Source organism: Lonchura striata, chromosome 7 (assembly GCF_050655825.1).
Source record: "Lonchura striata isolate lonStrDom1 chromosome 7, ASM5065582v1, whole genome shotgun sequence".
Lineage (NCBI taxonomy): Eukaryota > Metazoa > Chordata > Aves > Passeriformes > Estrildidae > Lonchura > Lonchura striata.
In genome coordinates, this window is record NC_140709.1 from 27,426,248 (window position 1) to 27,441,480 (window position 15,233).

The 15,233-nt window shown below is 40.4% G+C and overlaps 1 protein-coding gene across 2 annotated transcripts; it reads right to left on the reverse strand.

The window, feature by feature from the left end:
• Nucleotides 1–7,541: 7,541 nt before the first annotated feature.
• MAIP1 (matrix AAA peptidase interacting protein 1) lies at nucleotides 7,542–15,159 on the reverse strand. 2 transcript variants are annotated; one of them, XM_085584603.1, is made up of 6 exons: nucleotides 14,852–15,159; nucleotides 14,254–14,410; nucleotides 12,236–12,307; nucleotides 10,347–10,473; nucleotides 9,206–9,356; nucleotides 7,542–7,955 (listed from the first exon to the last, which is right to left on the reverse strand). In XM_085584603.1, exons 1-6 carry the CDS (start codon nucleotides 15,064–15,066, stop codon nucleotides 7,877–7,879), a joined length of 801 nt encoding a protein of 266 aa, XP_085440729.1. In that variant the 5' UTR covers nucleotides 15,067–15,159; the 3' UTR covers nucleotides 7,542–7,876. The 2 variants fall into 2 exon arrangements, with proteins under 2 accessions (XP_085440729.1, XP_021411066.3); XM_021555391.3 differs by lacking the exon at nucleotides 14,852–15,159 and having other exon boundaries at nucleotides 14,254–14,580.
• Between the last annotated feature and the right edge of the window lie 74 nt (nucleotides 15,160–15,233).

Sequence of the window (15,233 nt, forward strand, 5' to 3'; positions counted from 1 at the left end):
ATTTCAAACAGTCTTGTTCAGGACTAACCTGGGAACATAAGAGAGCTCAAGCACTTGGGAGAGGGATGTATATCTGGATAAAGGCTTCAAAATAGTTCCCAAGTCATTCAGGAAGAAAGCAAGAATGGTAAAGCAATTACATATGGTGATGTTCACAAAGAAAACAGGAAATATAGTCCACTGGGGAGAAATATAAAAGACTACTAAAACAGGCAGCCTGTTGTGAGTGCAAACATGAAATTAGAAGAGAAAGCGATTCAAAACTCCCCCACAACAGCTCTTCCAAACCACAAAGCCCAGCAAACCAGCTAAGAAGCAAGCAGGCAACACTATGTATCTAAATGAATCCTTTTAAAATCCTCTTTGCTTTCCAGCTCATTCTACACTCAAATGTTACTGGGAGGGTTTTTAAAGTAAATGTCTAGTGAAAGTTCAAGAAAAATTTAAGCAAAAAAGTAAAGATCATGTAAATATAAGATAAAGGGTCACTGTTTTAGTAAAGCAGCAGGGAAGCTAAAGCAAACAATTAGGTCTTTTGTGCTCAAACAATTGGCTGGATTAGTGCTTGAATAGACACAGAAATTTTACGTATCAAATAAACTGTATTGAGAGTTGGAGTATCAATTTACATATGAAGAATATGACTAGAGATCAGTGCAGGAGGGGATCCACAATTGTGACATGGTACACTGGCCAATTTTCAGAATCACTGGCTTCTAGACAGATCTTGACTTCAAGTGACACAGCTCTGCCTGTCCCAGCAGAGACATGCAGATAGGCAGCAAGATAAGAGCTCATGAAAATCTGAGTACAGGAAACTAGAGCTGGCCTTTCTCTGGCATTTTTTGAATGTCTGAATCACCAAATCTTTTTTTAAGTAGCTTTGGGCGTAATCTTTGAAACACAGATTTTATCTTTTTTCTGGGCACAGGATGAAAGAAATAATCACTTAATGCACCATAAAGAAAGCAAAATGAACAAGAAAGAAAAGAGAGCACACTGAATACAGTAAAAAGAGTAGGAATGCACAAGTCAAAAACAAGGGGAGAACCTATGGTGGTAATGTGTGATTGGACAAAAAAACAAGGAAAGAAATCCTTACTAGTCACACACAGGGTCAGAAATAATACCAGGGAGAAATCTCAAGTAGTCTGCTACTATGCTTAACAGAAGAAACAAGATCCTGCAAACTAAGCTTGAGAATTCTTAAATATTAAATTAGAGGAAATTATTCCAACACACTGGATAAATACAGCAGGCTCATCTGCAGCAGCATGCTCAGCTCTGGTTAGGCTGTTAGAGATACTCAGATTTTTGAGAAAAGACAATCAACTGATTCTGAAACTGCAATGGGATTAGTGCATCTGTGAATGAGTGTCAGCAGCTCATCTCAAATACCCACTGCTAGATGCGTAAGGAAAGAGAATTGTGTGACAGTAAATAAAGTCAGAAAGGCCATTTGACTGCAGACCAAATGTATCAGACAGTCTCAAGAGAAGGCAGTGACTACTGCTGAGAGAAGTAATCCCTGGTTTTTGCAAGTGAAGATTTCAGCACGTGTCATTTTATAAAGTGTTCCAAATACCATTCTCACATCTGAGGTAGTCACTATAAATTCTTTAGAATTTGCTTCTTCCTGATACCCAGGACACCACCTCAGAATCCTACAAGAAATTCTCCTTGCCTCAGGTACAAGGGAGTTCTCTAGCCTTTTATCTGAGAGAACAACCTCCAGGCAGAACACCAACCTTCTCACAATTTATTTTTTTTCAAGTTTTCTAAACTTACTTGCATTTCAGGGTTGCTTCAGCTTCTGCTCTAGAGACAGAATACATACAGCTTCCCTTTTATATGAATCCTGCATTACCACCCACCTTTGATCCCCTTCCTCTCTCTATATCTGCTATTGTAATTTCACAGACTTTGCCAGGAGGAACCACTAGATCACTTAAGCAGATCTCCAGTATAATGCAGGCACTAACTTTCACCCAGCTACCCCTGCTGAAATCCATACACTTCAGTGAAATGAAAGCAAGAGATTAAATTGTACACTGCAGGAGACCCTGCAGCACAAGCTGCACTGGCACAAAACTGGGCAAAAACATATGCAAATTATTCCATCAGGAAACAACTGCCTGCACTGCGGAGGAAGTCAGTCAATGTTACCAATTTGGCATTAAACCCCCACTTCTTTCTAACACAGAATCTAAAAGTAGAACATGCAATATGTAAAAATTACTGATAATCTGATTTTCCCTTTGATGTCTATGCTATCTCTTATGTAATGAACACTTTTCCTAGCCTTGATTAACTGCTGGTGTTTAGGAGAGAATAAAAAAAATACAAACAAAAACCACCACAGAACAACATGAACAAAGGAAAAAGCCCTCTCTTACTCACAGCAGAAATTATACTAGGATTTTATTATAATTACTGTCTTAATGCAGCTGATAAAAATTCAAATTTAATATGTGATCTGTAGATTTGCTTCTGAAACTTCTAAGAATATACACAGTAAGTTTACAATTCAAACCAGCATGGTCCTACCATCTTTACAAGTACTGGTATAAATGCCTTATTACCTTCTCAGATGGAGGGCTGGAACCTTATGGTAAGATGGAAATCACACAGTTTAATTCTCACACCACTGGGTTTGCACAGTGCTTTCATAGGCAGAGACTGCTTCACAACAGCAGAAATTATGCCTTCTGAGAGCACATCTCAGCAGAAGACCAGGCAGGATTCCTATACCAACAAGCAAGGCACACTGCACCCAGAGAATCAGCAACCTCTCTATTGTTCTACCCTATGAAAAATATCTTAGCCCAGAAAAAACTGACTTAACAACACTAATGACAAAAAATGTAGGAAACAGGCTAACAGCTCAGAAGGTTCTATTTATAGGGGCTTGAGCCTGAGGTAGGCCTAAGTGACAGTGACCCTATTGATAATTAAAAAGGACGAAGTCCTTCACTATGCTGATTACAAACATTAATAATATATGTACTTTGAAAATGCAGAATAAGAGATTTCAATCAGATTCCAATGACCTCTTCATGACAATTTCTATCCCAATCACAACAGTAGTGATTAGATGTTCACCAAGTTAATGGTCAATGGCATACGTGACATGAACTCTGGACTACCAAAATACATTTTTAGTAGCTTGTTTGTCACTTTATATTGCAATCTGTCAATTCTGTTCCATTTGAAAGTATTTTTAAAAATATTCTGCAAATAATAATTTATATTCATCTATTCTCAGTTTATGCAATGAAATACACATTACAAAGAAGTAACATTACAAATAATGACCTTGCCTGGCTGTAGTGCAGATGAGCAATGTGAAGGTCCTCAAACAGCATTAATACCAAAAGTGAGCACAGAACCCAACACTGGGACAGCCCCACAGGCTGGAACAAGGCACCCACCTAATCAAATTGCACCACTTCCAGACTCGGCAAATGGCACTGACCTTATAGCTGCTGCACCTGCCGAACAGTTCCAGAAAGTTCAGAAGAGAGGAATTAATACGCCATTTTCCCTGCCCCTCTCCTTTTTCACTCTGATTTCTAGTGATGTGCCAGCTGCTAAGTAGCATAAGGCAGAAGTAGCCTTTAGTTGCTCTGATGTACCCCACCTTTACCTGGGTAGTCTCTCCCACTGTTCCCTAGTCAGACTAAGAAATCTCTGCAAACTTAAGGTGGGACCTTATCTCTAATCTTGAAAAGTCAGATTTCTTTCCCATACACAAGCAGAGCATTTTATGCAAAAGGTTACTGTCAACTGCAAGATATAATTTAGAGGAACATTCAAGCCACCACTTGTTTCCAAATAGCCCATATCCTTAAGGCAAAGGGCTGAATCCTTGGTGAAATGCCACCTCCTCTGCACTTCTCTCTGCTGTCCTGTTCCCTTCCCTCATAGTGCCTCTTGGCACTACAGTACTGAGCTCACTATGAAGAGCCTTGTTCTGTGACAGCAGAGGAGGGATGAAATGGCACACAAGAAAATACAGCATGCCTAACTTTAGCTCCCCTCTGTTTCTGATGGACTAACTTCAAAGGCAGCAAAGAAGTTGCAGTCTGCTCCCATTAAAATGCAGAACAGCTTACCCTAAACAACTTAAATAGGAGAACTTTATATGAGGAAAAGCACACACCACTGAAATCAGACAAAATACACTTTAAGAGAAGCATTGTGATTAAGGGATGTTTTCAACAGCACTGCACAAGTTCACAGTGACTTACCCAACCTCTATTCTATGGCAATGCTATAAATATCCAAAAGGCTGGCACATCAGCAATGGAAAATGAAGGTAAAAGACAAGGAGAGGAACTCCTATGACTTAGGGTAGTCAGTACTCACTGTGCAATAGCATTTGCCCCAGGTACTTTTCCCTTAGAAGAACAAAAGCACAGCTGTGTAGGCAATGCTTGCTTTTTTAACAGCTAAATACCTCTTCCTGTGTCTACATGTGGTCCAGTGCCTAGAGATCAGCTATCACACCCATGTACGAGGGAGAAATGAAACTAAAAGCACTACACACTCATGTACCCCATCTCTTGTAAGCTGTGAGCCACCATGTGACTACAGTGAGTCACCATGTGACTTCTGTGAGGAATCTCAAAGCCCTCACCTGCAGCCAGTAGGGCACATGGGGCAGAAATCAAGCTTAATCACACAACAAACAAACAAAAAAAAAAAGCAGGGGATCTGTGAAGTTTTGAAGGGGTATGACAACTGCTATGATAAACAGTATGACTTTACTCCTAAACAGATTTCTAGCCATAAGACCTCAAAATAATTAATATAACCTGAAGTGATGATAAGGTCAAGCTTGAACATGCCTTAAAAACTGGAGAAAGCTGAATGTGTTCCTTGAAGTAATCAGACAATGCTGGGACAGTAGGGAAAGGAATCACAATCAACATGATAAACACATTTTAAAATGTGAACATTAAAACTTAGCTTTGCTACTGTCAGACACAGAGGTGCCTGTGTGAATTCACATGTACAGCACACCTTTCCCACATTAAGAATGCAGATAAATTGCCACTTTAAAATGGGTAGGCAGTGCAGAGAAAACACAAGACACTATCGTTGACTCACAATGAAAGCCAGGAAAGATATAAAGACTTTTTAATAAGACAAATCTAAATTATTTAAATAGCACCTAATGCTTCTACCATTTCATCCTTTACCCCACTTACAGTCTCATTAATACCAGTTACTTCCCAGCCACAATAGCTTTGTGACCAAGGCCATCTACTGGTGAGTGGAGTGAATTAATGAGGTTTGTTAGCCAGATTTAATTGGTGCTTGTCAAGATTTAGGCACATGTATCAAAATTGTGCCAGGCAGCTGTCAGGAATTAATAAATATGATCACAATTTTCGATGAACAAATAAAAAATTAAGGCTTCCCAAATCCACATGGACCTAAAGAACAGTGATGTTGCCCAGGGGAGAAGAGTATGGTATTTTGAACCTGCATCCTGTTGTAGTCCAGACATCATATCACCTCACTGCTCTGTGCAAAATGAGTCAGACATGTCAGTGTTGCTAATATGATTTTTACCCCCAAAATCACTACCAAACCAGGTAACATTGTTTTCAAGAATTAATGGGGTCTGAATGGAAACATTTGTGGGCTAAAACTGCAAACATTTGACATGGAGATTTATTGGGTGCACACCATGGTTACAATTGTAGTTGTCCCCAGGCACTAGGCAACAGAAATGGACACCAGGCAAGGAGATGGAGGGGAAATTAAGCACACCCATATCCTTACACATTGTCATTTCCAAGGTGATGTCTGAGACTGATCAGCAAGTGAAACTGGGAGCAATAGCAAGCTATGACACAGAGATCCCCACACTGTTCTACTGTTAACTGTTGGGCATCATTGTTCCCAAATCAGGAAGATGTTTTTAATAAGACACTTCCTTCAGCTCTTTTTTCCAAATTCTGTAATATTTAAGTTAGCATTATGATTTTTAGAGTAAGGTATTTGAGTGGTAGCACTGGAAATCCCCAAATTACAAGACAATATTCTCTCCATTTTTGAGATGAAGTAAAATTAACCCTTTACTCATCCTTTTTGCCATAAGAACTTCTGGCAACCTCAACAACATAGAGAAATATATTCACTAGGAACTAGCTTGAAGAAAGTAAAATTTCTTATTGCTACTTTTGGATAGCAACATAAAACCCAGAAGTTCTGGTTTTGCTTGAACAAATGACACAGAAGAAAATATTTCCACAAGCAAAAATGTGGATGCCATAAAATGACAAATGCCCTTCAGTGGCCATCACTTCAGTCTGATTAATTCCTATGATGACCAGATTTATGACAGAGAATTTATGGATGGCAGGCAAAATGAGTCAAACCTTCCACATTTATCCATTAAAAGTTGGGTTTGGGGCTGGTTTGTGAGGGCTTTTCTGGAGTGGGGTGGTGTTTTTTCTTCTGAAGCCAATATGAGACTATAAATCCAGTTTAATTACACCAGTTTTATTCAGTGTGGGAGAACACCATTTTCCAATACAGCAAGCTTAGAAATTTATATGCCTGTCTGATTTATTTATGATGCAATAAACCCATGGGTAGTTCTGTGTCTGTTGGAGATTTGCAGTCTCCAGGGTAAGTTTTTAATTGAAGATCAGAAGTGGGGGAAAAAACCCAAACCTCAAACTGCTGCCTCCTTTGGCTCCAACCCACAAGACAAACTACTTCAAAATAACAAAATGGTGCATGTAAATTTCCAATCACATCTTTTGCAGCAAAAGTGTGTTATCAACTACCTGATAAGCTTTAAATGTTCCTCTCATTAAGTCATTGGATCAAAAGAGCTGAACTATGGAAAATTTAATTTATACCTTCAATTACAATTACTACGAATCACAGTAATTACACTTAACACTTTCAAAACACTTTCACAACATGCCTTGGTAGACAGTTGGTTTTATATTTGAACATGATATAGGGGATGAAGAACCCTGTTATGACCTCCTGTTGATCTGCATAGAAAAGCTTCCAGATACTTATACCAAGATTTCATGTTCCAGAAACCAGAGAGCAAGTGACAATAAGGAAGTTGTTCAGTTGCAACATCTAATTGAAAGGACTTGGTCATTTCTTTAATACATATTTCAAACAGATGACTTCATTTAAATTCATGTTTTCAACTGATTTTTCTTCCATAATTCTCTAAACTTGGAATTGCCTATGCATTACTGAATTGAAAGGAATGAGTTTTTTTTTTTAATTTTCCAAAACATATATATCTGTGTGAGCCATTTTCCCAGTGCAATCCTAAAAACTTTTTCTTTCTCCAATCCTGTAGCAAATACTAATAGCAGCTCTTTCTTAACCTCAAATGTATTAAAAAGCAAGATTACCTCAAAATGAACTGCTGAGGCTAGACAAGCTAAGAAGTCCATCTACCTCTATTTCATCTTGCATATTATTCAGCTGTATATTGTACAGTCCCTAAGGAAAAAAAAGAAACACAAGAAAGTAACTCAGAAGGGCCATCACTCATTTAACTGTTGTTTATTTTCAAATAGTACCATTTCCTGTCAGAATGTAAGAAACATATCCATTGCACCTGCCTGAATGAAACTGTGCTGTCTAAATGCCTTGGATGAGCACTGGAACAAATTAAATTTCTACCAGCCTGTTCCAGAGAAAAGGCTTTGCTGTAACACTGCAGCACAGTGCAAGCTTCAGAAAGAATTTATGGAAATCATACATAGAAAATTCATCCCTCTTTTGGAGGAAAGGGCAGGAAGGGAAAAAAAGACCCCAAAAATCCTGGTATTTGATACATCAAAACAATTACAGTGTACATAAAAGGGTTGTAAGAAGGCATTTATTCTAATAGCCTTGGATGTTCAATCCGTGTAATAGTCCAGTCTGGTTTTGCTCCTTCTGTAAACTCCCTTTGGAACCTGAAAAAGGAAAGATAATAAATGAAGAGTTGTTAAGATTTACTTGACCTTAAGGAGCTACTAATATGACAAGGAATCATGAAGAAATACTTTACTTCAAACTTATTGCCCAAAATGGAAGATAAGTTATTTCCATAGTACTAAACAGAATGCACTGACTTCAGAGTATTTTGTTTCAGATCCCACAGACAGGATCAAGCAGCAATTGTAAAGACCCTGATATCAAGAAAACACTCAGTTTTCACAGAAGGAAAGCTTTACAGAATATCTTGATCTGTAAATAAAGGGTTTCATTCAATGGGATGGTAAGTGAAGGGAAATCATGTACTCCATATTTTACTTGAAAATTTTCCTCCTTCCCAAAGTGTAGTTTAAAAGGTAATATATATTCATAACTACATCAAAGATCAAGTTCACCGTAGTACTGAGTCTCCCCTATCTAAAGATAAGTCTGAGCTTCAAGCTGAATTCTCATGTTCTCAAATAATCAGCAAGTCATGGACAAGAGCAGTATAATATCACTGCTTTTCAATCATGTGCAAATCCACTCCTGCAAAGTGGAACTGGGAAGATATTTAGGCTTTAAGGGAATGCTCTCAAGGTTAATGGAACCTTAGAAATCTCCAACTCTAAGGAAGATGCTGAATTCATCTGATGGATGGATCCACAACAATCTATCCAAGCAAAAAAGTACTGGTCTACTCATGAGTGTTACTTTTGTTTCAGAGCTGCTCATCACCTAGCCTACATATTTTCATTTTCAAAAGTGAGTGTAGAAATCCTTGATCATACCACATTTATCACACAAAAATCCTCACTTCTCCCAGCTTCTGAGAATCTTATTTTCAATACATTTTGCCAATTGTGTAGATATTTTCTGCACTGCTCTGATATCAGTACACCAACACAAACATTATTTATAAGCATTCCTATGAAAATCCATCTTCCTAATGAGCGCTTTGAAGATCAGAAACCTCATTCAGTGCTCCAAATACCACTCTCCCTTACAGAGGAAGAGTTCCCATTAATACCGACTCAGAAGCGAGGAAATAACATCATAACATTAGGGATATTTAAAAAATTTGGCCCTAAAACCAAAACCGGAAAGCTGGATGACAATTAACTTAGATTAGAACCAAAGTAAATTAAAAACACTGGGTTCTGCAGTGGCACAGTGAGAGTGCTTGCAGAACTGCCTACCCCACAGGTACCTCATGGACATAGGAAAAGAAAGGGACAAGTAAGCTTACTCATAGTTTGCTGTTAAAAGATGTTTCTTTTCTTTTGTGTTTTCATCTCCAAACACAATCTGGAAGACTTTGGCTTCACCTGGTACTTTGTCAGGTAGATTAGCACCATTTAGATACCAGAAGCACATCAAGATGCTAACAAACTTTCTTCCTGTTGGAAATAAATCAAAACTTAGTTAGAGCTAAGTTAGATCTCATGTTTCTCATTGGTCAAATACTATTTGCTACCTAGCATATATTCTACTGAGAACCTGGAAGGACAGCTGACTTCAGCCATAAAGAATACAGGATAGAATAATGAGTGATAAAGCTATTTTATGCCATACTCATTCTGTTTAGCAATAATAAAAAATATTCTCTGTAAAAAAATATGTATTTTATCATGAGTGTGATGTGACATGTATATAATGAAACTGTATAAAAAAGTTGGTTCCCACAAATTCCAAAGCTAACTACGATACAAGAAATGTGTGCAGAGTAGTTCAAACGTGGGAGCAATCTAAGAGGAGAAAAAGAAATTCCTATTTCCCAGACCATGAAAAATGCTTACAGGGTGACAACTTGAAATGCTCAACTGAAGACCCAGGGTTAGACCCACATATCACCTCCACTGTGTCTGACAGTGAACAGAGAACACAATGCTGGTATCCAACCAAAAGAAAAACGTGCTTGAGCTCAGCACTAGCTTAAAAAAAACCCCAAACCATTCAAGGAGTCCTAGAAGAAAGTGTATTTCGTGACAGAAAGACTAAACCAGCAAAATTTACATTACCAGCCTTCACTATTCTTTTTGCAGGATACATTTTCATTGTCAAAGCAAACAGCTTTTAGCATATATTAGAATAATTGTTTTTGAGTGGTCTCACATTGCTGAGGAATAATAACATAAAATTCTGTACAAAAGAAGATGAATAAGCAAAACCCAAAAATAAGTCAAAACAGTACCATGAAGTATTAACAATAATGTTTGTTCCTAGTTTAAAAGGAAATAAAGACATTTTACATGGATGAATTACAAACTGAGAAACAAGGAATGAGAAACAGTACTCAAAACCAGATCTGCATGAAGAACATGTGTTCAGTAGCAAACCCAGGAAATAAGACTGGTCATTGCTGAAATGTTTTAGAATTCTAAACGTACCATCATCATCATAGTAAATGCGAACATCTCCTTCTGTTGTGTACATGATTGCATCAATGTCAGCTGCTAAAGCATCCCTGTGGCTGTCAGGGAGCAAAGAAAGCTTTTCCTTCAGCACCTGAAGTACCTAAATTCAGAAAAACTGTCACTTAGTTTTTCATTAGGAAATTTAAGTAACAATCTATTTCTACTGAAGTTAATAAAATGAGCTGTATTGCTAAAACATTCATCTAACACACGTAACAGCTGAAGTGAAAAAGCACTGGGAAGTTTGGGCCTTCATAAACCCTAATTCAGCAACACTGAAGAAGGTCCTTACTGCTCAAAACAAATGAAAACCAAGTATCTTTAAAAATGTTTAGATAAGGTACTGTCAAAATAGCAACAGCAACACAAGGCATGTCAGCCCAGAACAGCCCGGTGAAGCTTGCTCCACAATCACACTCTGCCTTCTCATGGCAGAATTCTCTCTATGTGCAGATTCTTAAGCTTGTGATTCAGAATCTTTTAGCTATCTCTCACAGATTTCTTTGAAAATCAGATTCGTTACCAATGAGTTTCTTTGCCATTTTGTGATCCACACTCCATTTAGAAAAAGTTTAAACACTTTCCAGTCAGAACTGACTGAAAATTCTTCCCTTGGTAATTAATGTCCTTATGACACTCACATCCATATTATCTAACACACAGCTGTGTTAAGTAGAAAATGGTGGGGTGCAAAAACTGCACTGAAGTAGCACCCCAAATACCACATACGAAAGTCAATTCACAAGAAAGGATGAAACTAAAGAACTTATTTTTAACTAATACTCATTTTTTACCCTAACTTGATCTACTATTTTTGAGTAACAAATGCAGAGGTTACATGGAAGTGAGAGGCAATCTTCACAAGGAGACATTGGTTTCTAGTACATTTTGCAGGTACAAAATTCACTGGCCAAAGAAATGACAAAGTAGTATGGGATCACAGCCTCATCTATTACATCCTTGGCTCACACGAAATCTCCTCATCAATGTAAGCCTGAAAAATTTACAGTGACCAGAGTAAGTTCTTTCAAGAGGAAGCAGAGATGCCCTTTCAGAACAACTGCAAGAAACAAACTCACGTTTTATTGCTATCTCTGTTCAGAGAGAGGAGGCAAGACTGTTCAGAGGGGATGCACTAGAACAGCACCAGAGTTTTTGCTGCAAAGGCATGGGTGGCAATAGGACAGGCCATGCTGACATCCTGTAAACAAGGCAGACAGAGACCTGGAGTGTCTCCTCCACTTGACTCTGATGCATCTGCTACCTCCATGCCCTGGGAAGGCCAAGACAACTTCAGCAATTAAAAATTCATAAAAACACAGAAAACATAGCACTAATGGTTAACCAGGTCAGTCATATCCCTGAGACCATGACACAAGACTGAGGCCTTCCAGCCAAAACCAGTAATCAGCTGTATGATCTGATGGGGATGGGAATGTATCAGTGCAGCAGGGATGAGCACAAAACCAGTTTATTTCTTCACATGAATTCTAGTGCACAGACTGAGTCAGCTTCAGCCACCTGCCTACACCTAGAGACACACAATTCCACCTGCCATCCAGAGCCTGCTGCCTTTCCATCCTTCCTGGTACACCAGCAATCATTCTGGCCTTTGGTCCTTATGTTCAACAGCTAAAATATATTTTTTTTTCATTTTGAATACAGTAACTTCAAATTAATTTTTATGCAAAATTAAACATAAAAAAGCTGTAGGACAAAAAATTTCCCACCTTATGTCACATAATGCTGTTTTTCCCAAATTAAACCAAACTGGCAACTTGTAGATAATGACAGGCTGAATCATCCATGTTACTTTTTAACAGACTTTTTAACTGTTAGAATAGGAGATGGAAAGCATTTACCTCTGCTGATACAAGTTCTTCCAGCAGGTCAAGTTTACGCTGAGACAGCAGCTTTGAAACAACAGAAAAGGCCTACCAAAATAAAACAGGAAAAAAAACACACATGAACACGAAACTCTAGGTTGGCTTATTTTTCAGACAAATACATAAGTATATTACAAGCTACCCAAATATTTCATGATTTAAGATTTCAGTATTTGTAGAGGGTATCACCACTGGAATATAATCTCTCTAGCATTACAAGAGTGATTTCATGGATTGATAAAAACATATGATTTCTTTTCAATCTCTTAGTTAAAACATCAAAGCTTCCAAAAGATTAATTCATAGTTTACAAAAGAAAAAAAACTTTGTAGTATTTTGTATGTTGCTTTTATTTATTTTGATAATTCATTCCGTGTCTTTCCCTGCAGATATTTTGTTCCCCTGCCCTCTTTTCCAACTCATCTTTTCAAAGTTTCAGTCAAAACTGATGCTGCAATTTACAAATTTGCTTTACAAATCTGGTTTAGTCTCTAGACTTCAAGAAACTCAACTCTCCTTTCTCCCCTCAATTTTGCAGGCATATTAACATACAATTATGCCTCATTCAACTAGTGCCGTTGTGAAGGACAGTGTATTTAGGACTCTACACCAAGTAAAAACAAACAAACACCAGAACAAAACCTCAGAAAAACCGGCCAAGGTAAAACAGGTGGTTCCGCACATACATCATATTATTTGTTGTAGGTTGTGAGCTTTTTCCTTTCTTGAATTGATCCTAATCATTTTAACATTCTGTCCCCTAATGTGATGTTTTGAGCTGTTTTTTTGTAAAAAGTAAACATAATAATAAAAAGTTTCCCAACAGATAACTATAATTTTCATATAACTAGCTTTGAGATACTTATCTCTCTGACACATTCTGTTGACAAGGCTTACTGGATTCATAAATTTGGAGACATAAATATATATACACCAGCTCTATGTCTAAGCTTGATCATTTTCAGGAAAACCTGCTAAGAGGAGACAACTTCTCCTTAAAGTCTCTGTAACATTTGGAAGCACCTTCCTTCACGCTACTTTGGGGGATGGCTTAACCAGTTCATTTTAATTGTGGAATCTGGGAAAACAAGAAATTCCTGAAGGAAAATATAGCTCTGCTTATGCCATTTGCCTTGAAATGTGGTGCTTGGAGCCAACAGGGGGGAACTCCATATATTTTACACACGGGAGCACTTTGTGCTATGATGTCCACACATAATAAAATCAGGCTGGACATCAAGATTTCTTCAAGGAAAAGGCTGTCAAACATTGAAATGAGCTGCCAGGAAGGTGGTGGAGTCATCACCCCTAGAGGTGCTTAAGGAAAGACTGATGCCAGAAACTGTTTGACAAAGTGGTGTTTGGTGACACATTGGACTCAATGTACAACACAGACACAGAGCTCATGGAGTGGGTCCAACAGCAAGGACTGGGGGACTGGAGCATCTCTCCTACAGGAAAAGCTTGTGGGACTGGAGTTCTTCAGCCTCAAGAACAGATGTCTGAGAGAGACCTCATGAATGTGTATAAATATTTAAAGCAGGGGGAGTGCCACAAGTATGGACCAGATTCTGCTCGGTGGTGCCAAGCAACAGGACAAGAGTTTCTGCAAGGGCAGAAACTGATGCACAGGAAGTTCCACCTGAACACAAGAAAGGACTTCTTTACTGTGAGTGTGACCAAGCACTGGAACAGACTGCCCAAAGGTTGTGGAGTATCCCTCACTGCAAATATCTCAGACACGTCTGGACATCATCCAGTGCCATGTACTCTAGGACGACCTTGCTAGAGCAGGATGGAGCAGATGACCCTCTGTGGCCCATTCCCACCTCACCTGTTCTGTGATTCTGTGACTATCTCTAAGTTTTCTCCAGCACTGGTTCTTATAACTCCATGAAAATAACCGCAAGCATCGGCAGCCCTGCAGAGGGCCAGCGGGACCTTTCCCCTCAGGCCGGCCGCTCTCCTCGTCCCGAGGCGCCAGGCCCGCTCACCTGCTTGGCTCCCCGCGTGAACTCCTCGATGCTGAATTCCTGGTCGAAGTAGAGGCGGATGAGCAGGTAATAGAAGCGGGTGCGGAGCCAGGCGAAGGGGCTGGTGATCCTCACTACCATGACACGCCGCTGAGGGCCCTCGGTCCCAGACCCGGCGCTGCTGGCGAACCGAGCGCTGAGCTGGGGCGGACGGGCCCGGGCGGGGCCCGGCGGGCCCGCTGCGGCCGCGGCCGGCGGCAGGAGCCGGGCAGAGCCCGCCAGCGCCCGCGCCAGCCAGCGGACACGGCCCGGAGCCGCGCAGCGCAGCGCCATGGCCGGCCCGCCCGCGCGGCCGCGGCCCCGCTCCCCGGAAGCGCGGCTGGGGCCGCCCCCGGCGCTCGCCAGCCCGCACCGCCGCAGAGCGCCGGCCCCGAGCCACGGTGTCCCGCTCGGCGCTTCCCAGACAAGAGAGACCAGGAGCTACTGGGGAGAGCCCAACGGATGCCACAGCTACGGTGACGGGCCTGGAGCATCTCTCTTCATGAGGAGAGACTGCGGAAGCTGGGCCTGTTCAGTCTGGACGAGATTGTGAGGGGATCTCACGAATGCACAGAAATACCTCCAAGGCGGGTGCCAAGGGGATGGTCCCAGACGCTTCTCAGTGGTGCTCAATAACAGAACGAACAGTAATGGCCATAAACTAAAAGATAATGAGTTCCACCTCAGCTTGAGAAAGAGCTTTCTTAGGTTGAGGGTGGCAGAGCACTGGAACAGGCTGCCCAGGGAAGTCATGGAGTCTGCCTCTCTGGAGATATTCAAACCCCTCCTGGTCATGTTCCCGTGTCACCTGCTGCAGGTGACCCTGCGTGGCAGGGCTTGGACTCGATGCTCTCCAGAGGCCCCTTCCACCCCTGGCAATTCCGTGATCCGAGGGCTCCCGGTCCTTGCCCAGAGGGCGAGGCAGGAACGCTTCTGCGCGGGGTCTTCTTTCCGGGGGAAGC